Source organism: Hydra vulgaris, chromosome 12 (genome assembly GCF_038396675.1).
Source record: "Hydra vulgaris chromosome 12, alternate assembly HydraT2T_AEP".
NCBI classification, from domain to species: domain Eukaryota; kingdom Metazoa; phylum Cnidaria; class Hydrozoa; order Anthoathecata; family Hydridae; genus Hydra; species Hydra vulgaris.
The window spans coordinates 49,867,501-49,887,500 of NC_088931.1; the positions used below are offsets into that span (position 1 = coordinate 49,867,501).

The window sequence follows — 20,000 nt, forward strand, 5'->3', positions numbered from 1 at the left end:
CCAATCAAAATTGATAGACCAATCAAAAGATAGAGTTGAGGGATGTGAGGAAAATTCAGCCTCTTCTGAAACAGCCCATAGAGACTATGTAATGTTATAGGATATAAAAAATGAGTTGTGGCTTCCTTTGAGCCAAGCTGGACAAAAGTCAGCTAACACTAGTTGAGTTAGTGAAGGTGAAAGCCCTAGAACCATAGTATGACACAACAAGCTTAAACCAAAAACTATGTTCTACATCTTTTTCAAAAACAATAGGTGTCATTTATTTAAGTTATGTTTAAAATGGGAACAACAGTACTAGTTGATACTATGTGAGAAATTGTTTGAAACCTAGAAATGAAATTGAAAACCTAAAATTTGAAAATGTTTGTAATACTATGTGAAAAATTGTTAGAAACTTAATTGTCTGAAACCAACCTAAAATTGTTTAAAACCTAATATACGTGAAATAAATAAGCAAAGATCTGTAACAGACACGCACAATTTTAATTTTTTCAATAATAACACTCAATCCTAAGTTACTTTAACCATCACAAACTTTCCTAATAAAAAAAATCTTAACAGCTATACTGACGCCAAAAGTCAAAAAAAACCATATAACTAAGTTACTTCAAAGTATACCCAGAGAAGAGTATAAAACATTTGACAATTGGTAAAGAAATGCAACTTTGTATATATAATCATGAAAATTGATTTGACCATTAATAAACTTAAATTAAATAAATAAATATATATATATATATATATATATATATATATATATATATATATATATATATATATATATATATATATATATATATGTTAAAATAGAAAAACTTTTTATATTACCAAAAGGTTCCTGGTTAATAATTTGAGAAACTTCATTTTCAGATAAAGGTGTGCTCCACATTGTGATCTTAGAAAGAGTGGTTCGAAGTCCAGATTGATTGTTATAGTAGTCAGCAAACACAAGAAGATATTCATTAAAAAAGCAGCTTGAAAAATTTGTTCCTGCATTAATTACTCCAGTATCTTTCAAAGTATCATTATAATACAAATATAAAGTATCATTGAATACAGACCAGACAAGAGTAAGAGTGTAAGGAGCTGATGAAGGATTAGTCATTGAAACTTTATACTTTCCATAAATTGTTACCACTGTAGCAGTAATTTGATTATTGGTTAAATGAATTTGAAACCCATTGCCATGAGTAGCTGTTTGATATCCTCCTAAACCAGCAGAAAGTATGGGAGATGTCCAATATGTATCTAAACATTAATATATATATATATATAATATATATATATATATATATATATATATATATATATATATATATATATACATATATTCATATATGCATATGTGTGTGTGTGTGTGTGTGTGTGTGTGTGTGTGTGTGTGTGTGTGTGTGTGTGTGTGTGTGTGTGTGTGTGTGTGTGTGTGTGTGTGTGTGTACTATACAACCAATTGACTTTTGAAAATCCGAAATTTTATCTATAATCTTTTTTAATCTTTTTATTTAAGGATTATCTTATTATTTATTTATTTATTCCTATTTAAAAATTTTTTATTTAAGTAAGCATTTTAAAATATCATGCAAGATCATTGTGTAAGGGCTCTGATGTTAATAAGTTCAATGGCTCTGAGGCCGGCTGGTGATTTCTCAAACTATGTGGTATCTTTCAGAAAGACTAATTCCATCAACACCTGTAAAATATTATATAATTAACAATTAATAACCATGGCCTTCAAAGTTACTCTATATTTCTTGAAACCTTTTCCAAAATTTACTAGACCTACTTGCTCTTTGTGAGACATATTTAAATTTGGTTGTTACATCTTCAGCTCTTAGTGTTGATGACTCTTACACTTTGATTTGCTTTAATTATTACATGATAAGTCTGGGCACATACTTACGTATTAACTGTTACATGCTTGGCCTAGGCATATACTTACATCTTAATTGTTAAATGCTTGGCCTGGGTATATACTTACGTAGTAATTGTTAAATGCTTGGCCTGGGCATATACTTAAGTATTGGTACATGCTTGGCCTGTGCATATACTTGTAGTAGTGGTGTAGTGGTAGAAATGCGGTAATGATGTAGTGGTAGAACGCTCGCTTCATAAGCAAGAGGTTCCGAGTTGGATTCCTGCCATGTCCCTGGTAGTATCGTGCTCAACTTGTTTATCCGCACAGTGGCCTTGTTTGTCAAGGCTCGTGTTTTGGAGTTATAGAGTTGAGAGAGGGTTATAACCACAAGTAGCCTTCTCATCTGTAGTGACCTTCTTGGCCTTAGGGAGGTGAAATACAAAAATATATATATATATACTTATGTATTAAATCACCTAATAGTCATAAAACCAGGTTCGATTTGTTTAACCATTCTTTTATGTGCTTTCACTTAACTCTGTTTTGCTCAATCATCTTTCTGTTTTTTCTCCCTTTCTTCCCTAGAATGCATTATTTTTGATGTTGATTCTGATCAAATTGCCCAAGCAATCTTTTTTTATCCCTTAATGCTCATGACATCAAATGACTCGGCTCTAATACCATTGACTATGCTAGCATTAAATTTTTATCTTTCTCAATCTCATACTCAAATAGTTAAAAATGTGACTTGTTTTCCAGAAAACCTTAATCACAACTTTCTCACCTTGATTTGCGCCTTGTCTCTGACCCTAGCTTGTGCTTAGTTTTTTCTTATTCTCCTTTAGGTGCTTGGGACCATGCTATTATCTAACTTATCTAAGATTTATCTCATACTTGTTCTAAATCCATTGCATTTCTTACTTTTATCTTGAGATTCACTTCATTTTTTTTTTCGTGTTCTTTATAACGTCTTGGATTTAAGCATGAAAATGTTTTTCTTGGATTTAGGAATAAAAATGTTTTTTCCTTTCTGTTAGTATAAATTCAACCTAACCTATAATTCTCTGATTCTTCTGCAGCTGTTATTTATGACCAACTATTTTTTTATATTTTTCACAAGGACAACTCTCTAGAGAAAAAATGTATTTTTCTATTGCAAGATATCAATGCAAAAAAATTAAAGTACATTGATTTTAGATTGTAAAATCTTGTATTTTATCTAGAAATTAAGTTCGAAAGACTTTTGAAAAACCTGAAACACAGGTTTGGTCCAAATATCTCTCCCAATGATAAAGCAGAACTTTTTACAAAGAACTTTATCTTTAAACTTATCTTTTGAATTTAATGATTACACTTTTTATATCATCCCCAAAAAACAAGTAATAAATTGTAGTAATCATTTCCTCTCAAACTCTTTTGCTGTTTGTGGTCCAAATTCCTATCATAGAGATAAAAAAATTTCATCTTATAAATTTATAATCCTATCATAGAGATAGGAATCTTTCACCTTATAAATTTATAATCCTATCATAAAGATAAGAATCTTCCATCTCCTTTTTACTTTTTAAACTATTTAACATTAAATAAAACTTAACTGAAACTTAGATAATACTTAACTTAATTAAGTTTACCTTAACCTTGTTTTCCTTCCAGCAAAAAAAATGGATCTGTAATTATAACTCTGAAACTTTGGAGAGCGCTCACACAATCAGCCTTCTTACTACTATTATCAAAGTCTTTAAATCTGTAATTAACAAACTTTAATATCTCACTGAGTCTTATAACCCAATGACTCAATCCTACTGCTTGATGAAATTCAATGTTCTACTAAACTTCGATGTTTCACTGCTGGCTTGTTAGCACTCACATGTGATAGTTTTCTGTAATTATGTTGATTATGCTTACAGCCTTGTTGAACGTGAATTTGTTTAAAAAAATATGTTTATATATTTTTTTCTATACTTTGTTCTATTTTTAAAATACTTTTTTTTATTAATGTATATTGTTATACACTTATATTAATCAGAAGATATTAAATAATATAAGTGTGCATTCTCAGAAAATTTTTTATCATTTTTTATCATTAATGTCAAATTTTCTGATAATTTGTTCAAATTAGACAATGTGTTATAATATTGATTTAAAAAACTAAAATAATCAAATATAGAAAATACTAAACAAAAACAATTTGTTTCAAAAACAAGCCTGCAAATAGCAAGACTTTGTTCAAAAATAAAAGATGGATTAGTTTTTGTTGCACCATTGAAGACAAAATAAGTCTATTTTTGGAGAGAAAAAGTTCAGTGACTCAACTAGACTTTGTTGACCCAACATTCAGTTTAAACATAAAGTTTTTGTTTTTGTGCACTAGAGGTTGTCAAAAACTTAATTTTTCAGAATTCACCTACGAATAAACTCTAATGATTCTATTGAAAAAAGATATAGTTCATTGACATAAATGGTCAAAGACTTTGTTGATCTGGGGATTCAGTTTGAACATGAAGTTTCACTTAACAAGAATTTGTGGAAGTTGCAAGACAAACTGATATTTTAAACTAAAATGTAAGGTTATTAGTAAATATGTAGAGACTTTCTGGTAATATGATTATCATCAAGTTGAGAAAATGGTAAAAATGACAACTGCTATTGTGCTACTTTCTGTAAAGAGTTGTGCACTAGAGATTGTTAAACACCTAATTTTTCAGAATTTTCCTACGTTGAAACTTTAAAGCTTCTATTAAAATAAAGAAATTCATTTTGCTCAGATTGCCTGTTAAATAGTTGGTCCTGGTATTAATCACCTTTGCAACAAAAAAACAATTGTTCAAAAACTCAAGGCCTTAATTTTTTTCAAAGAATCCAAATGTCAATGACATTGTTGTTTTTTAATTGTTTTATAAAAAAAAAAATCTGTTGTTTGTGACAGTAAAAATATAAAATTGTAACAAGAGGAAATACTCTTTATGTTAAAATTACAGAGACCAATCACCTGTAAGCTGTATGAAAAGTAAAACCATCATGAACTTGAAAATAAATAACGATTTTCTAAACTGTGTGATGTTAGGTATAATGAAGGAGATAAGAAAAAACAGAGAATCTAGAATACAGTAGACCACCTAAAATATTGTTTATTGCACTGACTAATCTATGATATTATTTAAAGTTTGTTCCTTCAGAAATCTTTTCAATTTTTTTTTGGTAATGATGGAAGAAAGGGATCTGTAAAGATTATCATAGTTAACCCATTTGCATTTTCAAGTGAAAGATGTAAAGATGAAAAAAAAACGAAGTAAAAATGAAAAAAAACAAAACAAGAATATATCAGTACTAATTTATACACAAAATAAATCAAAAATTTGAACAAGCAGTTGTATTGTCTGGGTTTTTTTTCAAAACATAATCATATAAATATAAACATCAATACTCACTTTCTGTTCCATAGAATTTATACTTTAGGATAATCTCAGTTGTTAATAATATTTTAAAATATTTTGCTTTAATCACATCATCAAAAGGTACAAACTGACTCTCGCCACCATTTAAAGATATCTAAAAACAAATTTACAAATAAAAATAAATGGATTTTAAACTGTATGGTTTTATCTTAGAAAGCCAAAATAGATTTTCATGAAATTTAAAGAAACTTTATCTAGCGCAAATTTTTTTTTACAAATAAATTTCACTCAAACAAAACAAAAGATATATTATGAGAGTTTTTTTTTTCCTGTGCTCTAATCCTAATTTTCTTTTCTTTTATTTTAATCCTAATTTTCCTTTCTTTTATTTTAATCCTAATTTTCCTTTCTTTTATTTTAATCCTAATTTTCTTTTCTTTTATTTTAATCCTAATTTTCCTTTCTTTTATTTTAATCCTAATTTTCTTTTCTTTTATTTTAATCCTAATTTTCTTTTCTTTTATTTTAATCCTAATTTTTTTTTCTTTTCTTTTAATCCTAATTTTCTTTTCTTTTCTTTTAATCCTAATTTTCTTTTCTTTTATTTTAATCCTAATTTTCTTTTCTTTTATTTTAATCCTAATTTTCTTTTATTTTATTTTAATCCTAATTTTTTTTCGTTTCTTTTATTTTAATCCTAATTTTCTTTTATTTTATTTCAATCCTAATTTTATTTTATTTTATTTTAATCCTAATTTTCTTTTCTTTCTACTAGTTAATAACTAGTAGAAATAAAAGATTCTCTGAAGTAGTTCATTTCGTTTACTATTGTTACAAAACAATATCTTTTTATCTTACCTAACTACTATTATCTTACCTAATTTTATGAGCATCTATGTAAAATTCAAATTTGAACTTTTCCAGTAATACAACAGCACAAATCCCTTACTTTCATTTCACAAAACTTACTGTTCACAAAACTTTTTGTTCATTAAACTTTCTGTTTACAAAGTTATCTATTCAGGAAACTTTCTGTTCTTGAATCTTTCAATTGACGAAACTTTTTGCTCACAAAATTTTTTGTTCACGAAACTTTCAATTTACAAAACTTTCTGTTAGGGTTTTGTGCTTTTGTGCAACAAAATAGGGAAAAAGATGTGTGTGTATATATATATATATATATATATATATATATATATATATATATATATATGTTATTATTATTATTATTATCATTATTATAATCATTATCGTTATTATTATTATTAAAATGATATTTATACAGGATATACATTTTCAGTTATAAAAACTGTTATCAACATGTCTTTTTTATGAGTAAGCATGAGTCTTTTTTGATGATTTTCTCAATTTTCTTAAGATTATGATGGTTACAAATTATGTCTTTTGCTCTTCTGTCAAATAAACTTAGTTTGGCTTTGTGTGTTGCTGTGAAATTAAAAATGATGTTGAAATTGTATGTTAATATTGGAACAACCATTTGTTGATAAATCTGGAGAGCTGCCTTTGCAGGTTGGAAGATTTTTAATTTACCCATTAGTTTTAAACAACTGGACGATTTTCTATAACTAGCCTTAAAATAACTTTTTAAAAAAAGCATTGGATCCAATTTACAATCCTTATATGATTTCACAAAGTTAATTATTTCTTGTTCAAGTGTATATATATATATATATATATATATATATATATATATATATATATATATATATATATATATATATATATATATATATATATATATATATATATATATATATATATATATATATATATATATATATATATATATATATATACATATATATATTTATATATATATATATATATATATATATATATATATATATATATATATGTATATAGATAGATAGATAGATATCATTATATATTATTTAATGGTGGCTAATGCAATATCATAGGCATTATAAACATGATAGTAGTAACAAGAGTTATATAAAATGTAATACAAAATTTAATAAATTTAAGAAAATAGAAATTTTTTAAAAAAATAATTATTACCTTGGTTATTGTTACATAAGCAATGTTAATTTTAGGTACATTAAAGTATTTGGCTTGCACCAGTAAGTCTACATCAATTGGAGACTCACTCCACAACTGTATTCCAGTCATATAATAATCTTGATCAAAAGTAACATCAACAGAGTAATTATAAAATTTATCTAAAGTACTATTTTCTACAGAACTTTCATTGACATTTAGTTCTTTCAAGGAGCGCACATCCCCAACAACTAAATTAAAAATCACATAAGTTAAATGTTTAGTGTTTTGTAAAATAATTTACTTAATTTTGGTATTTAAAATAGACACACAAAAAAATTTAAACATGTCTTTCTGAAATTGCATCCAAGTTATATTTATCTAAAATAATATGCTACTATTAGAGATAAACAAAAATAACTTAATTAAAGAATATACAAACAAATATACAAACAATAATTTATTTAGAATAAATGTTTGTATTTATGCTAACAATTATTTGTTCATCATTCCTTTAAGAAATAAAAAGCAAATTATGATAAAATAATTTTAAAAAACTTTTAATTTATCTTTTACTTCAAAATTCAACAGTTGGAAAGATTCTGAACTGTTTGCAAGGTTATTTCTGCATTATTTATAAAATTATCCTCAAGAATAGCATTACTGAATTGGAGTAATGAAAAAAGTATTTTACATAAATATAATCATAAATATACATCATAAAGAGCATGATGCTCTTTTAAAAAAAGTGTACCTTGCCTCCTGATTTACTGCTTTATGAATAAAACTTGGTTAACTGCAAGACAGCTTGAGAAAAAAATAATGTATAAACAAATGATAAATGATGTAAAACGATAAATAACCATGATGAATGTGTGAAAGATGGAAAATATAATCTGTTGAATGAAGTTTTTGACACAAGAAAAGAAAAAAAGTGCTAAGTATAAAACTGGAAAGACTGCAAAACCATTACCTTATCTAAAATAACCCATCTTAAGTGATACGATTACATGTCATATGTAAACCTCTCACCTATAAGTAATTACTGGCAAAACAGGTTGTATTACATTAACTGAAATGTTAAATTAAACTCATTTATTGCATGAAAAACAAATAAATTTAGTTTTTGATTCAAGTTCATATATAGTTTTGTGAGAACTTACAAAGCTATATATGAAAAAAAACTTCAACAAACATGGTAAAAACTTAAACAGATGATAATTTTGTAATTGCTTTAATAACTTTTATTTAAAAATAATAAAACTTTTTTAATAACTTTATAATTATATATTAACTTATTTATATGAAATAAAAACTATTAACTTAATTATATTTAAATAACTATTTAAATATTTATTTGACTATAATTTTATATTTGCATGGTTTCTGTCAAAAAAAGAATAAACAACTTAAGTTTGATACTTGCATAAAATTAACTATTCACAAAAAGTATTAAATACTTTATAATATAAATAATACTCTTTAAAAACTATATAAAATGAGTAAACAAAACAAACCATTATCTTTGTGAAAAGTATACAACACAAAGTTATTTGTCGGTAGTTTTAGAACATTTACTTCAACTTGGCTAAGCGGCTCTACCATTAAACACAAACTATTAATCACACCATTATTCTGCAATTTTAAAATTTTTATTATATCTGTCAAAACAAAACCGTGATTATTATCTAAACAATCAAAAGTGATTAATTTATTATAAGATGAGAAAAAACCATCTTCATAATATTTTGAACAACTTTGTGCAGTCAATGTTTTATCCAAAATAGTTGAAAATGCATAAATCTTTGCAGAATATGTTTTGCTTGAATTTAGCATACTCTTTAAGCCAATAATATGGAGATGTGATTGGATTGAATCTGCTGTTGATGGGAATATAAACTTGTTGAAAACCAAAAATGTATTTTTTATAGTGGAACCAAAATAGATTAGATTACTTGATTCATTCCATAATTTGTTATTAGAAAATACATCTGTCGCATAAAATGGTACCCAGTTTAAATTTGTAGAAAATGGAACTAGAAATTAAAAAAAATAAATATAAAAATTATTAAATTAACTTTTTAAACAAAGTAACTTTGACAAGAGCTGGTTAACAGTAACTTTCTAACATGAACCTCTCTAAGGTTCATGGGGAGGGGGAGGTGACAATGTAGTCAAAAAGATAACATTTTTAAGTTTTTGCTGTACCCCGTTTTTAATTGTATTTATCCAGAACATAAACCTTGACAAACGAGGTTGCTGTGGAATGAAACAAATTGAGCTATATACTTCCAAAATATAGTAGGCTTGAACTCAATGTGGTGTGTGATATTTAAGTTCTCAATTAAACTAATAATTCAGATTTTATTTATTTCAGGTTTGAGTTTGATCAGTTAATATCACTCTTTCAAATAATCATATAAAAACAGACACTTATACTTTTAGCCTTGAATTGTTTTTGGATTTATTAGGCCTACATTGATTTTATTTTTGTTTATTTCTATTATTTTATTTTATTTTTTTTTTAACATCTTTGCTTCCAACAAGGCTGCAAGCAACCACTATTTAAAGTTGAAAGTTACTGGAAGAAAAAAGACAAAGATTGTATAGCAAGATAAGGATTGACAGACAACTTAAAGGATTGCAAATTATATGAATCAGGAAAGCAAGATAAAGGAAGTGAATTCCAAAGAGCTGATGTTCAAGGAAAAAAACTAGACGAATAAGCGTTTTTGGAGCACTTAGGAACGGTCCCAGAAAAAGGATGAGACTTATTGAAGAGCAGTGCCCATTATAGTATTTGTAGAATAGAAAAAGAGAAGCAACATTACGACAATGTGATAATGGTTGGAGGTTGGCTGCGAGAGCAGGTCCAACTATGCTTACAATGCGTTTTTGCACCTTGTCTAAAAGAGAAAGGACACCATTAGAAGATCTGCCCTAGATATGGCAACAGTATTCCATACAAGGCCGGATGTGAGATTTATAGATAGAGAGTAGAATCCGAAGTAAGAAAGTGTCAAGCTCAATAAAGAGATGCAACCTAAGCAGATACTATTTTTGCAACTGATTTGATATATGGTTTCCAAGAAAGATCGGAAAAAAGAGATAATCCTAGAAGATAAAGAGTAGATGACTAATCGAGTACATCACCGTTCATAAATATAGGAAGATCGAAATTATTGCGATAATGATTGGCTGAAGAAAATTGAATTTTATCTGCCCCATGCTGTAGCAAGGGTGAGATCATTTTTAAGCTCAAATGCCCTCTCCAAGCAATTAGAGAACGATGGTTTCTTATCACAACAAGAATAAATGGTAGTATCATAAGCAAACAATGCCACCTTAGATGTGAGAAATAATGTTATAAAGAGTATAGGGCCAAGGATAGAACATTGAGGAACCCCTGAAGTTACAGAATATGAAGAAGAGTGCTGTTCATCGAGGACAACTTTTATACTACGATTGGAAAGAAAGGATTCAATGATCTTAAAGATGTTGCCAGATACACCATAAGAAGAAAGCTTATGGAGAAGACCAGCATGCCAAACTTTATCAAAAGCTTTTGAAATTTCAAGAGCAATAGCCTTAACCTCTCCACCTTTATCTAATGATGATAAAACCTATCGGTTATTACTTAGCAAGTAGTTCTAGAACGAGAAGATCGTTCGTATTTGTTAGCAAATCAGCTGTAGAACGAGAAGATCGAAATCCATATTGATGATCAGAAAGTAAGTTATTAGATTCAAGATAAGAGATTAATTGTTTGTTAATTAAAGATTCAAAAACCCTGCTTATGATAGGAAGAAGACTAATGGGACGGTAGTTAGACAAATCAGATCGCTCTCCAGAATTTTTGAAGATAGGGATAACAGATGCCGCTTTCCAGCAGGCTGGAAAACAAGACTCTGATAAGCACTTGTTGGATAGTTTTGAGAGTATAGACGACAGCTCTGGAGAACACTTATGCAACACAATAACAGGTATGTTGTCCGGGCCACACGCTGTAGAAGAGTCTAGGCAGGAAATCACTTTAGAAAAGCTGGAGTGACACAAATATCAAGCAATGGATCAATCTGTTTGTTGCCAATATCAGGTAGAACGCAACTAGTGGGATCAAGAAATAATATTGATGAAAAGCTTTTAGCAAACAATTTAGCTTTAACTTTAGGTGAGGTGACAAAGTCTGAACCATAAAAGAGAAGTGGAATTAAAGACTTGTCCTTATTATTAATACTATTACAGATTCTCCAGAAGTCACGAGAGCCAAATTTTTGAGTTGAGATACGAGATTTCATGACCTGAGAACAGCGGGCTTTGGTGTTAGACAAAACCTTATTACAATGGTTTCTGGCATTAATAAACAGACGTCTGTTTTCTGGAAAATTGTTTTGCTGATAAATATGGAAGTAACGGTTTCGATTAGCAATCGCAGCAGCACAGTGTGAGGAAAACCATGGAAGAGAGTGAGGCTTGACCTGGAATCGTTGAGAGGGAACAAAAGATTCCATGCCAGCCTGAATCCACGAAGTTATGTAAGATGCACATTTGTTGACAGGAAGATAAAAGATTTCTACCCAAGAGTCATCATGAAAAAAATCACAGAAAGAATCCCAGCTTTACTGTAGTTGTAAGATGTATGATAAATGGGGGATTCAGGTGATGAAGAAGAATGAAATATTAGTTTTAGAGAGATCAAACTGTGATCAGAAGCTCCTAAGGGTGAATGTGGAGAAGCTGAGCACTGACTAGGATCAGAAACAAGACATAAGTCGAGTAGAGAAGGTAAATGATTCAAGTTATCTGGAAAGCGAGTTGAAAAGTTGACTATTTGAGTTGAGATTGAGAAAAGCAAAAGTTGTGGGCTTTAATGCCTGCAGAATCACTGCCAAGCCATTCAGAGTGGTGAGCATTAAAGTCACTGAAAACATCTATATTAGCTGATGGATAAAGAGAGAGGGCTGTGTCAATATGATCAGAAATAACATCAAAAAGAGTGCAGTCTTGAGATGAAGGAGAGCAATATAGAACAAAGAGAAAGGCGATAGAAAGCAGTGGTGCTTAAGAATAGTCTGTGGATTCAAACCTAATTTTACGACAAATGGGTGAATTCTTACAAATGTAAATGCCCAGGCCAAGCATGTGAATATTGGAGTCTTTACGACTTAAAGGAAGGTAACCATCAACACTAAGATCGTAAGGTGAGACAGCCAACTCAAATTAGTCTCACAAAGAGCAAGTAGGTCTGGTGAACTTTGCAAGAGATAAGACTCAACAGAAGAAAAGTTACTTCGAAGACCTTGAATATTAGTGAATGATAGGTTTAGAGAACTTGGTGATAATGATGGTTTTTATTGTTTTATAGTTTTTGGTACTTTATTCATTTTTAAATTTGTTGAAGAACTTGACTCAAAGCATAGATAGCACTCAGGACACTGTTTAATAGCCCAAGCAATTGCCACATTACTACAAATAAACCCTAATCTGTAACAAAGGGCTTTATATGTGGCCTTGGCAATGCACATGAAAAGTACAAACAGGGACACCATCCATGCTCAACATGGCACTGTTAATACTTTGATATTTTTCAGCTGTTGATGGAATCAGCCTCTCTGAGAGTTACCACAGAGTTCGGGAAACTTGACTACCAGCCAGCCTCAGAACCATAAAACTGAGTTTTACAGCTGTACCCTCATTAGGAGATAATGAGTTGCCTAGTCATAAAAACAGAGACACAAGCAAAACCCATGCATTGAATCAAGAAGATCCAGCATTCAACATCCTAAACTGGAAACAATGTATTAAAAATACATGTGCGCCAGCCTAATAGATGAATAAGGGGTGCGAGGCTCGTCAACAGATAGAATCTGTTTACCCCTTAAGTCTTTGCCTAAGAGGCCTTCTACAAGACAGTAGCCGGATGCAGTTAACATCTGCCCAAGATGAGTATTTTTATCGAGACACTATCTCTAGCTTTACTCAACCAAGAGCCCCAAGGCAGGGGATGTTTTAAGTTGGAGTTGGCACCTCTTAGTGTTTGCTTAAAAAGGCGTATCCTACAAGGCAGCAGGGCATGAAACAGATTGTACTGGGTTACATGTTACCAGTAGCAGGATAATCTTAATAATTAATGACGTTTTAGTATATACTGTTGTTGATAATTTACTGCACCTTTTTAACTAAATTTTGTAGTTTTTACTACGTTTTCTCTTTAACATAAAAATCTTTTAAACTTATTTTTTTTAAATGCGTTAGGTTCTCAATACCACTTGTTTATGAAGCAAGGGCTCTACCACTGCACTACTACTGCCTTTTGTTTTAACTTTTTTAAGTTTAAATCAGTCTCAAAACATATATGAAGTTTTTAAAATGTTACAAAATCAATTCTTAATTTTTGTAAGACATAAATACCTTGCTCAACTAGAGATTTGACAATAAAATAAATAAATTAAACCACATTTTTGAGTAGTTTCAATGTCAGCCAGTAATTGGTCAACAAACTTTACAGTATTTAATTATAATTATAAGTTTTTAAATATAATTATATCTTTACAGTATTTAACTATAAATATAAAAAATAACAATTAAAGCAACAAACTTTTCCACAAAAAAAAAAACATTGCATAAAAATAAGTTATTTTGCATAAAAAGATATTTTTTTCTTCTTGAATATTTATAAAATATAAAAATTTGTTTTTAACTGTTTAAAGAATTACATTTTTGTTATAAAAAGGAAACTTATAAACATAACATACCAGCAACATCAAGTTGAATTGTGAATCCGCTGACACACAAGTGTGGCTGAGTAAAACAATCATCTCCAAAATGATTACTCATTAGTCTAGTTGAAAAATAGTTTTTTTGGAAACTTTCAGAATTTCCAAATAATTTCTGAGTACCTTTGTTGTTTGTATAAATGTAGTAATTTTTATTTGGATACTTAATAAAATCAGTTTGTAGCCAAATATAGTCAGCTAAAAATACAAATTTTAAATTATAATAAAATCTATAAATTAAGTTTAATTTTTTAAACTTAATATCTAAAAAAAATATTTTTAAAACTTAGGTTATTTCTAAAGATAATTTTTATTTCTTACAAAAGTTTTGAATGATTTAACTTTTTTTTTTTTTTTAAACTTATACTTAAAATTAATACTTATTTAATTTATGTTTATATTGTAACAAAATAATTATTAGAAGCAAGATTAAATGTAATACTGCAATATTTATATATTTATATATTTATATATATATATATATATATATATATATATATATATATATATATATATATATATATATATATATATATATATATATATATATATATATATATATATATATATATATATATATATATATATATATATGTATATATATATATTGTCCCTGGCCACAATATTGTGATACACTACAATTTTCGTGTATTTTTAACTTCAAGGGTTTGTAAAAAGTATACCAAAAGTACAATTGCAATATTAGTTATATTTTATTGATAAAACATGTTTCCTTAATAATAAAAAAATATTTCAAAATCAATATACACACATTTTAACAAACAATTACTCTTTTTGATTGCAAGTCATTAAAAAATATTAATATTTTGTCATTCCTCCATTTAACGAAATAACTTTAGCTATTCGGTCTGGCATACTTTTGATACAGTTTATTGCTGCTATCTTAATTTTTTTATTGTGGTGCCAATGATAGAGTAATTTTTCAATCAAATCCCTTTTGTTTGTTAAAACCTCAGAAGAGATTTCCTTCTTGAGAATAAAAAGTCATAAAAAAATATTAATACAGAATTCCACAAATTCTCAATCGAATTCAGGTCAGAAGAGTTCCCTGGCCGATCTAAAACAGGGATATTTTTTGTTTTAAGAAAGTTTGTGATCCTTTTAGCTTTATGGCATGGAGCACTATCATGCATAAAAGTAAATGTATTGTTGTTTGTAAACCATTCTTGCATTTGGGGGATAAGTTGGCTCTCCATAACCTCTTGATACTGTATTTGGTTCATCATCCCATTGACAATATAAAGTCTTCCTGTGCCTTTACCACAAATAACTGACCACAATATAACTTTAGTTGGATGTTTATCAGTTTGTACAATGTAATTTGGGTGATATTTTACATTTAGTCTTCTTTGGACGAAGATGGCTTTGTCCAGCAAGATCTCAAAAGTTGAGTCGTCTGAAAAACACACCTGAAAAAATCATCATAGCGTGGTTGTAATTAAGTTGATGTCAACATTTCAACCAGGGTTGCATGGTTTTAACCAAATGGTTTAAACCATGGTTTAAACCAATTAAAAAAATGTTGGTTTAAACCAAACTAATGTTTTTTTAAAAAGATTTGAACTTACAACAGGAAACTAAAAGAGGGTTATGTTCACAAATAAAACTAATCTTCAATATAGATGATTTTTTTTGAATCCATGAGTTTTGTTTTTGTTTTTTCATAGAATAGAGTCCTCAGTGTTATTATAGAACAAAGCAGTAATAAATTAGTAATAACACTTATTTATCTGTTTTCTTCTACAGGCTGTTTCTCCTTCAATAGGTTCATCAAGAAGCATTGCTTCCTGATGAACTTATTTCATCAGGAAGTTTTCTTAACAAGATATATATATATATATATATATATATATATATATATATATATATATATATATATTTATATAGATTTATGTGTTTAGCAAAAGTATAAGTAGTTATAACATAATTTATTGATACCACAAAAATGTCTCAAAAAACTGGGTGCAAATGTGATATGATTTGGTTAAAATATACACGAGTGACTGTTCCAGAAAGAAAGGGGTGTAGAGCAGTTTGTAATGTGTTTAGAAAAGAAATGGAAGGTCAAATTCAAAGGATGCATGAACATATAAAAAAGTGCAAGCAATCACAACCCCATGAAATTATGGATTTAATTGAAGATCAACAACTTCTTGAAGGTAATTAAATGACTGCATTGTCATTTTAAATTTTATACTTTCCCTAAATTGTAAACATATATATTTAGAATAATTCAATAAACTGCAATTTCATTTTAAAGGTAACTCACCATCAACATCACAACAACAAATGAAAAGGTTTCAGCCCAATTCAACATCAGCTGATAAATATTTGAAAATTGATAAGTTTTTCACACGAACAAGCCTCGAAGAGAAAGATTTATTTGATCTGCAACTTAGTAGATACAGTACAAACTCTAGCTTCAGAAAAGTTGAACACAACGAATTTAAAATATTATCAATATGCTTCATCCAGGATACACTCTACCTAATAGAACTCAAATTGGAGGAGAAATATTAGATAGGGTTTACACAGAAGAAATTGAAAAATGTAATGTATTGAATGGGAAAATTGTAGCCATGTCTTTAGATGGCTGGAGTAATGTACATAATGAACCTATAGCTTGTATCTCTGTAATTAGAGATAAAATTAACATTTTAGTAGAAACAATCAACACTTCGGGTCATTCACATACTGGTGAATATCTTACACAATTAGCAAGAGAAGCAATAGATTCTGTAAGATGTAAATTTGGATGCACAGTAAAAAGCTTTGTGACTGGCAATGCAGCTAATATGAAATCAATGAGACAAGTACTGTCATCTGAAAGAGATATTATCATAACTTATGGGTGTGCTGCTCATATGCTTAATCTTTTAGCAAATGATCTTAACATTCAAAATGTGAGCAAGCATGTTACACAAATAATAAAATATATAAGAAATAATCATTAAGCTGGAGCAATTTATAAACTAAGTGGAGGAACAAAATTGTCACTTCCTACTGAAACTCGCTGAATTCTGTATGTGATTCACTTGAAAAATATGTCAACAACTGGAGCATCATTTTCACAATATTTGAAAAAAATAAAGACTTGGATCCTATGATTGGTAAAAAAGTAAGTGATATACAGATAAAGCGAAATGCAGAGGATTTATTAAAAATATTAAAACCAATTGCAGTAGCTCTAGATAAGTTGCAAAATGATCAAACAAAAATAAGTGACACTGTTGAAATTTTTAAAGATTTGATGAACAGTTTATCATTTTTATCAAACGAAAAAAAAAAAAAAAATTGAATCTAGATACCTTCAGACTGTCAGTGATGCTCATTTACTGGCAAACACACTAGATCCTAGATATTTTGGATCTAATCTTTCTGAAAATGAAAATGAAGCTGCCATGAATTTTGCAGATAAAGAGTTCAAGAACTTGTTACCAATAATATTCAAATTAAAAGCCAAATCTGCTCCATTTGTTAAAAGCTATTTGTATAGTGAATCTGTTTTAAAAAGTGTATCACCAATAGAATGGTGGAAATCTCTAAAAATTGTGGATTGTAACATAGTGGATATTGAAGGTTTAAATGCACCAGCTTCTAGTGCTGGAATCGAAAGGATTTTTTCAACTTTTGCCCTTGTTCATTCTAAGTTAAGAAACCAATTGGGGGTAGAAAAAGCAGCAAAGCTTGTATTTATATATGGAACATTAAATAATGATGTATTGAATAATTTTGATGAAATATAACAGTAATATTGATAAAGAATATAGTTTACTCAAATAAAATGCTATGCTTTTTTTTAATTTAAAAGGATAACTAAATACGGCATTTTTTAATAAAAACCTAATTTAAACCAAAAAAACCATGGTTTTTTTGGTTTTTTTAAAAAAACCTATGGTTTTTGGTTTTTTTCAAAAAAACCAGTTTTTTTGCAACCCTGATTTCAACACTTTTTTAACAGGGTGTTAACTTACATGTTCCCAGGGTTAAACTTACATGTTCCCAATCTCCAATAGTTGTGTACTTATGATTTTTTGCCCATTACAATCTCTTTTTTATCATTGCTGTAGTTAGCCTTGGTTTTTTAGCCGGTTTGTGTGATTTTAAACCAACTTCAGCCAGCCATCTCCTTACTGTGCCCTCTGAAACTTGTATTTCAGACATTTGAACAAGTTTTGACAGCAAGAGGGATGATTTTTTTCTATTTTTTAGACAAATATCTCTTATAATTCTGTCTGTCCTGGGAGTGGTTTTACGTTTTGACCCACTCTATCCATTCCTTTTTGGAGAAAGAGTGATGTCATTTTCCATTTTGTGTTTGATTTTATTGACAAACGGTTGCAAAACTTTACATATTTTAGCAATTTTCCAATGTGAATGCTCTGAATGTTGTAAAAGTGCTTTTACTTCTGAAATTTTGCTTGGACTTATGTCTTTACCGGTACCCATGTTTATTTTATTTTGAAAATTTCAATTACAACCTATTACACTAAAAATGTTGATAAAATGGTACTAAATATTATTTCTTGCTATTTATAGTAACTTTATAAAATGTATTAAAAATAATAAAACACTTTCAACTCAAAAAAAACTGTTAAAATATAAAAAATGTGACAAATCAACCACATTTTTTTTTAAATTGACAAAAATTCACATTGCTGACTTAAAACACACCTAACTGCACATTGGTCATGATTATAAAGAAACTTTTCGACTACCATGCAAGACTATATATATATATATATATATATATATATATATATATATATATATATATATATATATATATATATATATATATATATTATATATATATATATATAAATATATATATATATATATATATATAAATATATATATATATTTATATATATATATATATACATATATATATACCTATATATATATATATAGAAATATATATATATATTTATATATATATATATATATATATATATATATATATATCTATATCTATATATATATAGATATATATAGATATAGATATATATATGTGGGTAATTCCACGGCAGAAAATGAAAGGGTGGTCAAATTTTATTATCTGTTTTGTCAACTTTTAGCTAATGAATATTGATTTAATGCAATATAATACAATATAATATACATATATATATATATATATATATATATATATATATATATATATATATATATTATATATATATATATAAAATATATATATATATATAAAATATATATATATGTATTTTTTATATATATTTGTATATATATTTTTATATATCTTTTGGGTTGGGGAATATATTCGTAGCGTTTTTATCAAAGACTTTTATTTAAGGGAAATCTTTACTTATAATAATAAATTAATCGATTATGTATTCGCCATCGCTGTTTACGACCTCCTCCCACCTCTCAACCAATTTGTCAATGCCTTTCCGCCAAAAATCGCCCGGTCTAGTATCGAAGGAGTTATTGACCCAGTTTTTAAGGTTCTCTTCATTATCGAAGGTAATGCCCCTCATATAGTTCGACAGAGATCGGAAAATATGGTAATTTGTGGGTGCAAGATCCGGAGAATACGGCGGATGCTGAAGGACCTCCCATTCGAGCTCTTGGAGTGTGGCTTTGACGACTTGTGCAACATGGGGTCTATATATATATATATACACGTTGTCGTGAAGGAGTATGGTTTGGCCTTGTTGATGAGGTCTTTTCAGTTGAATAGCTTCATTTACGTGGCGAGGCTGGGCTATGTAGAGCTCCTTGGTGATCGTGACATTCCTATCGAGCATTTCCCAGTGCACCATGCCCTACCAGTCCCACCAAACACATATCATGATCTTCTTTGGATGAAGGTCACACTTGACTCTGGGCTTTGGTGTATCTCCTAGTGCCACCCATTCCTTCCTTTGCTTCATATTAATGTAGAGACACCATTTGTTATCTCCCGTG

The 20,000-nt window shown here is 28.4% G+C and overlaps 1 protein-coding gene across 3 annotated transcripts in view; it reads right to left on the minus strand.

Moving 5' to 3' along the window:
- LOC101238067 (uncharacterized) overlaps positions 1-20,000 on the minus strand; it is a 174,156-nt gene that overhangs the window by 101,014 nt on the left and 53,142 nt on the right. For 2 of the 3 annotated variants that reach the window (XM_065813576.1, XM_065813578.1), the window contains 5 exons: positions 14,028-14,246; positions 8,790-9,308; positions 7,294-7,523; positions 5,287-5,407; positions 832-1,251 (listed from right to left, as the gene is read on the minus strand). In XM_065813576.1, coding sequence (XP_065669648.1) covers positions 832-1,251; positions 5,287-5,407; positions 7,294-7,523; positions 8,790-9,308; positions 14,028-14,246 — 1,509 coding nt within the window. The remainder of the gene's footprint in view (positions 1-831; positions 1,252-5,286; positions 5,408-7,293; positions 7,524-8,789; positions 9,309-14,027; positions 14,247-20,000) is intronic. The other variant, XM_065813577.1, reaches the window with a different exon arrangement.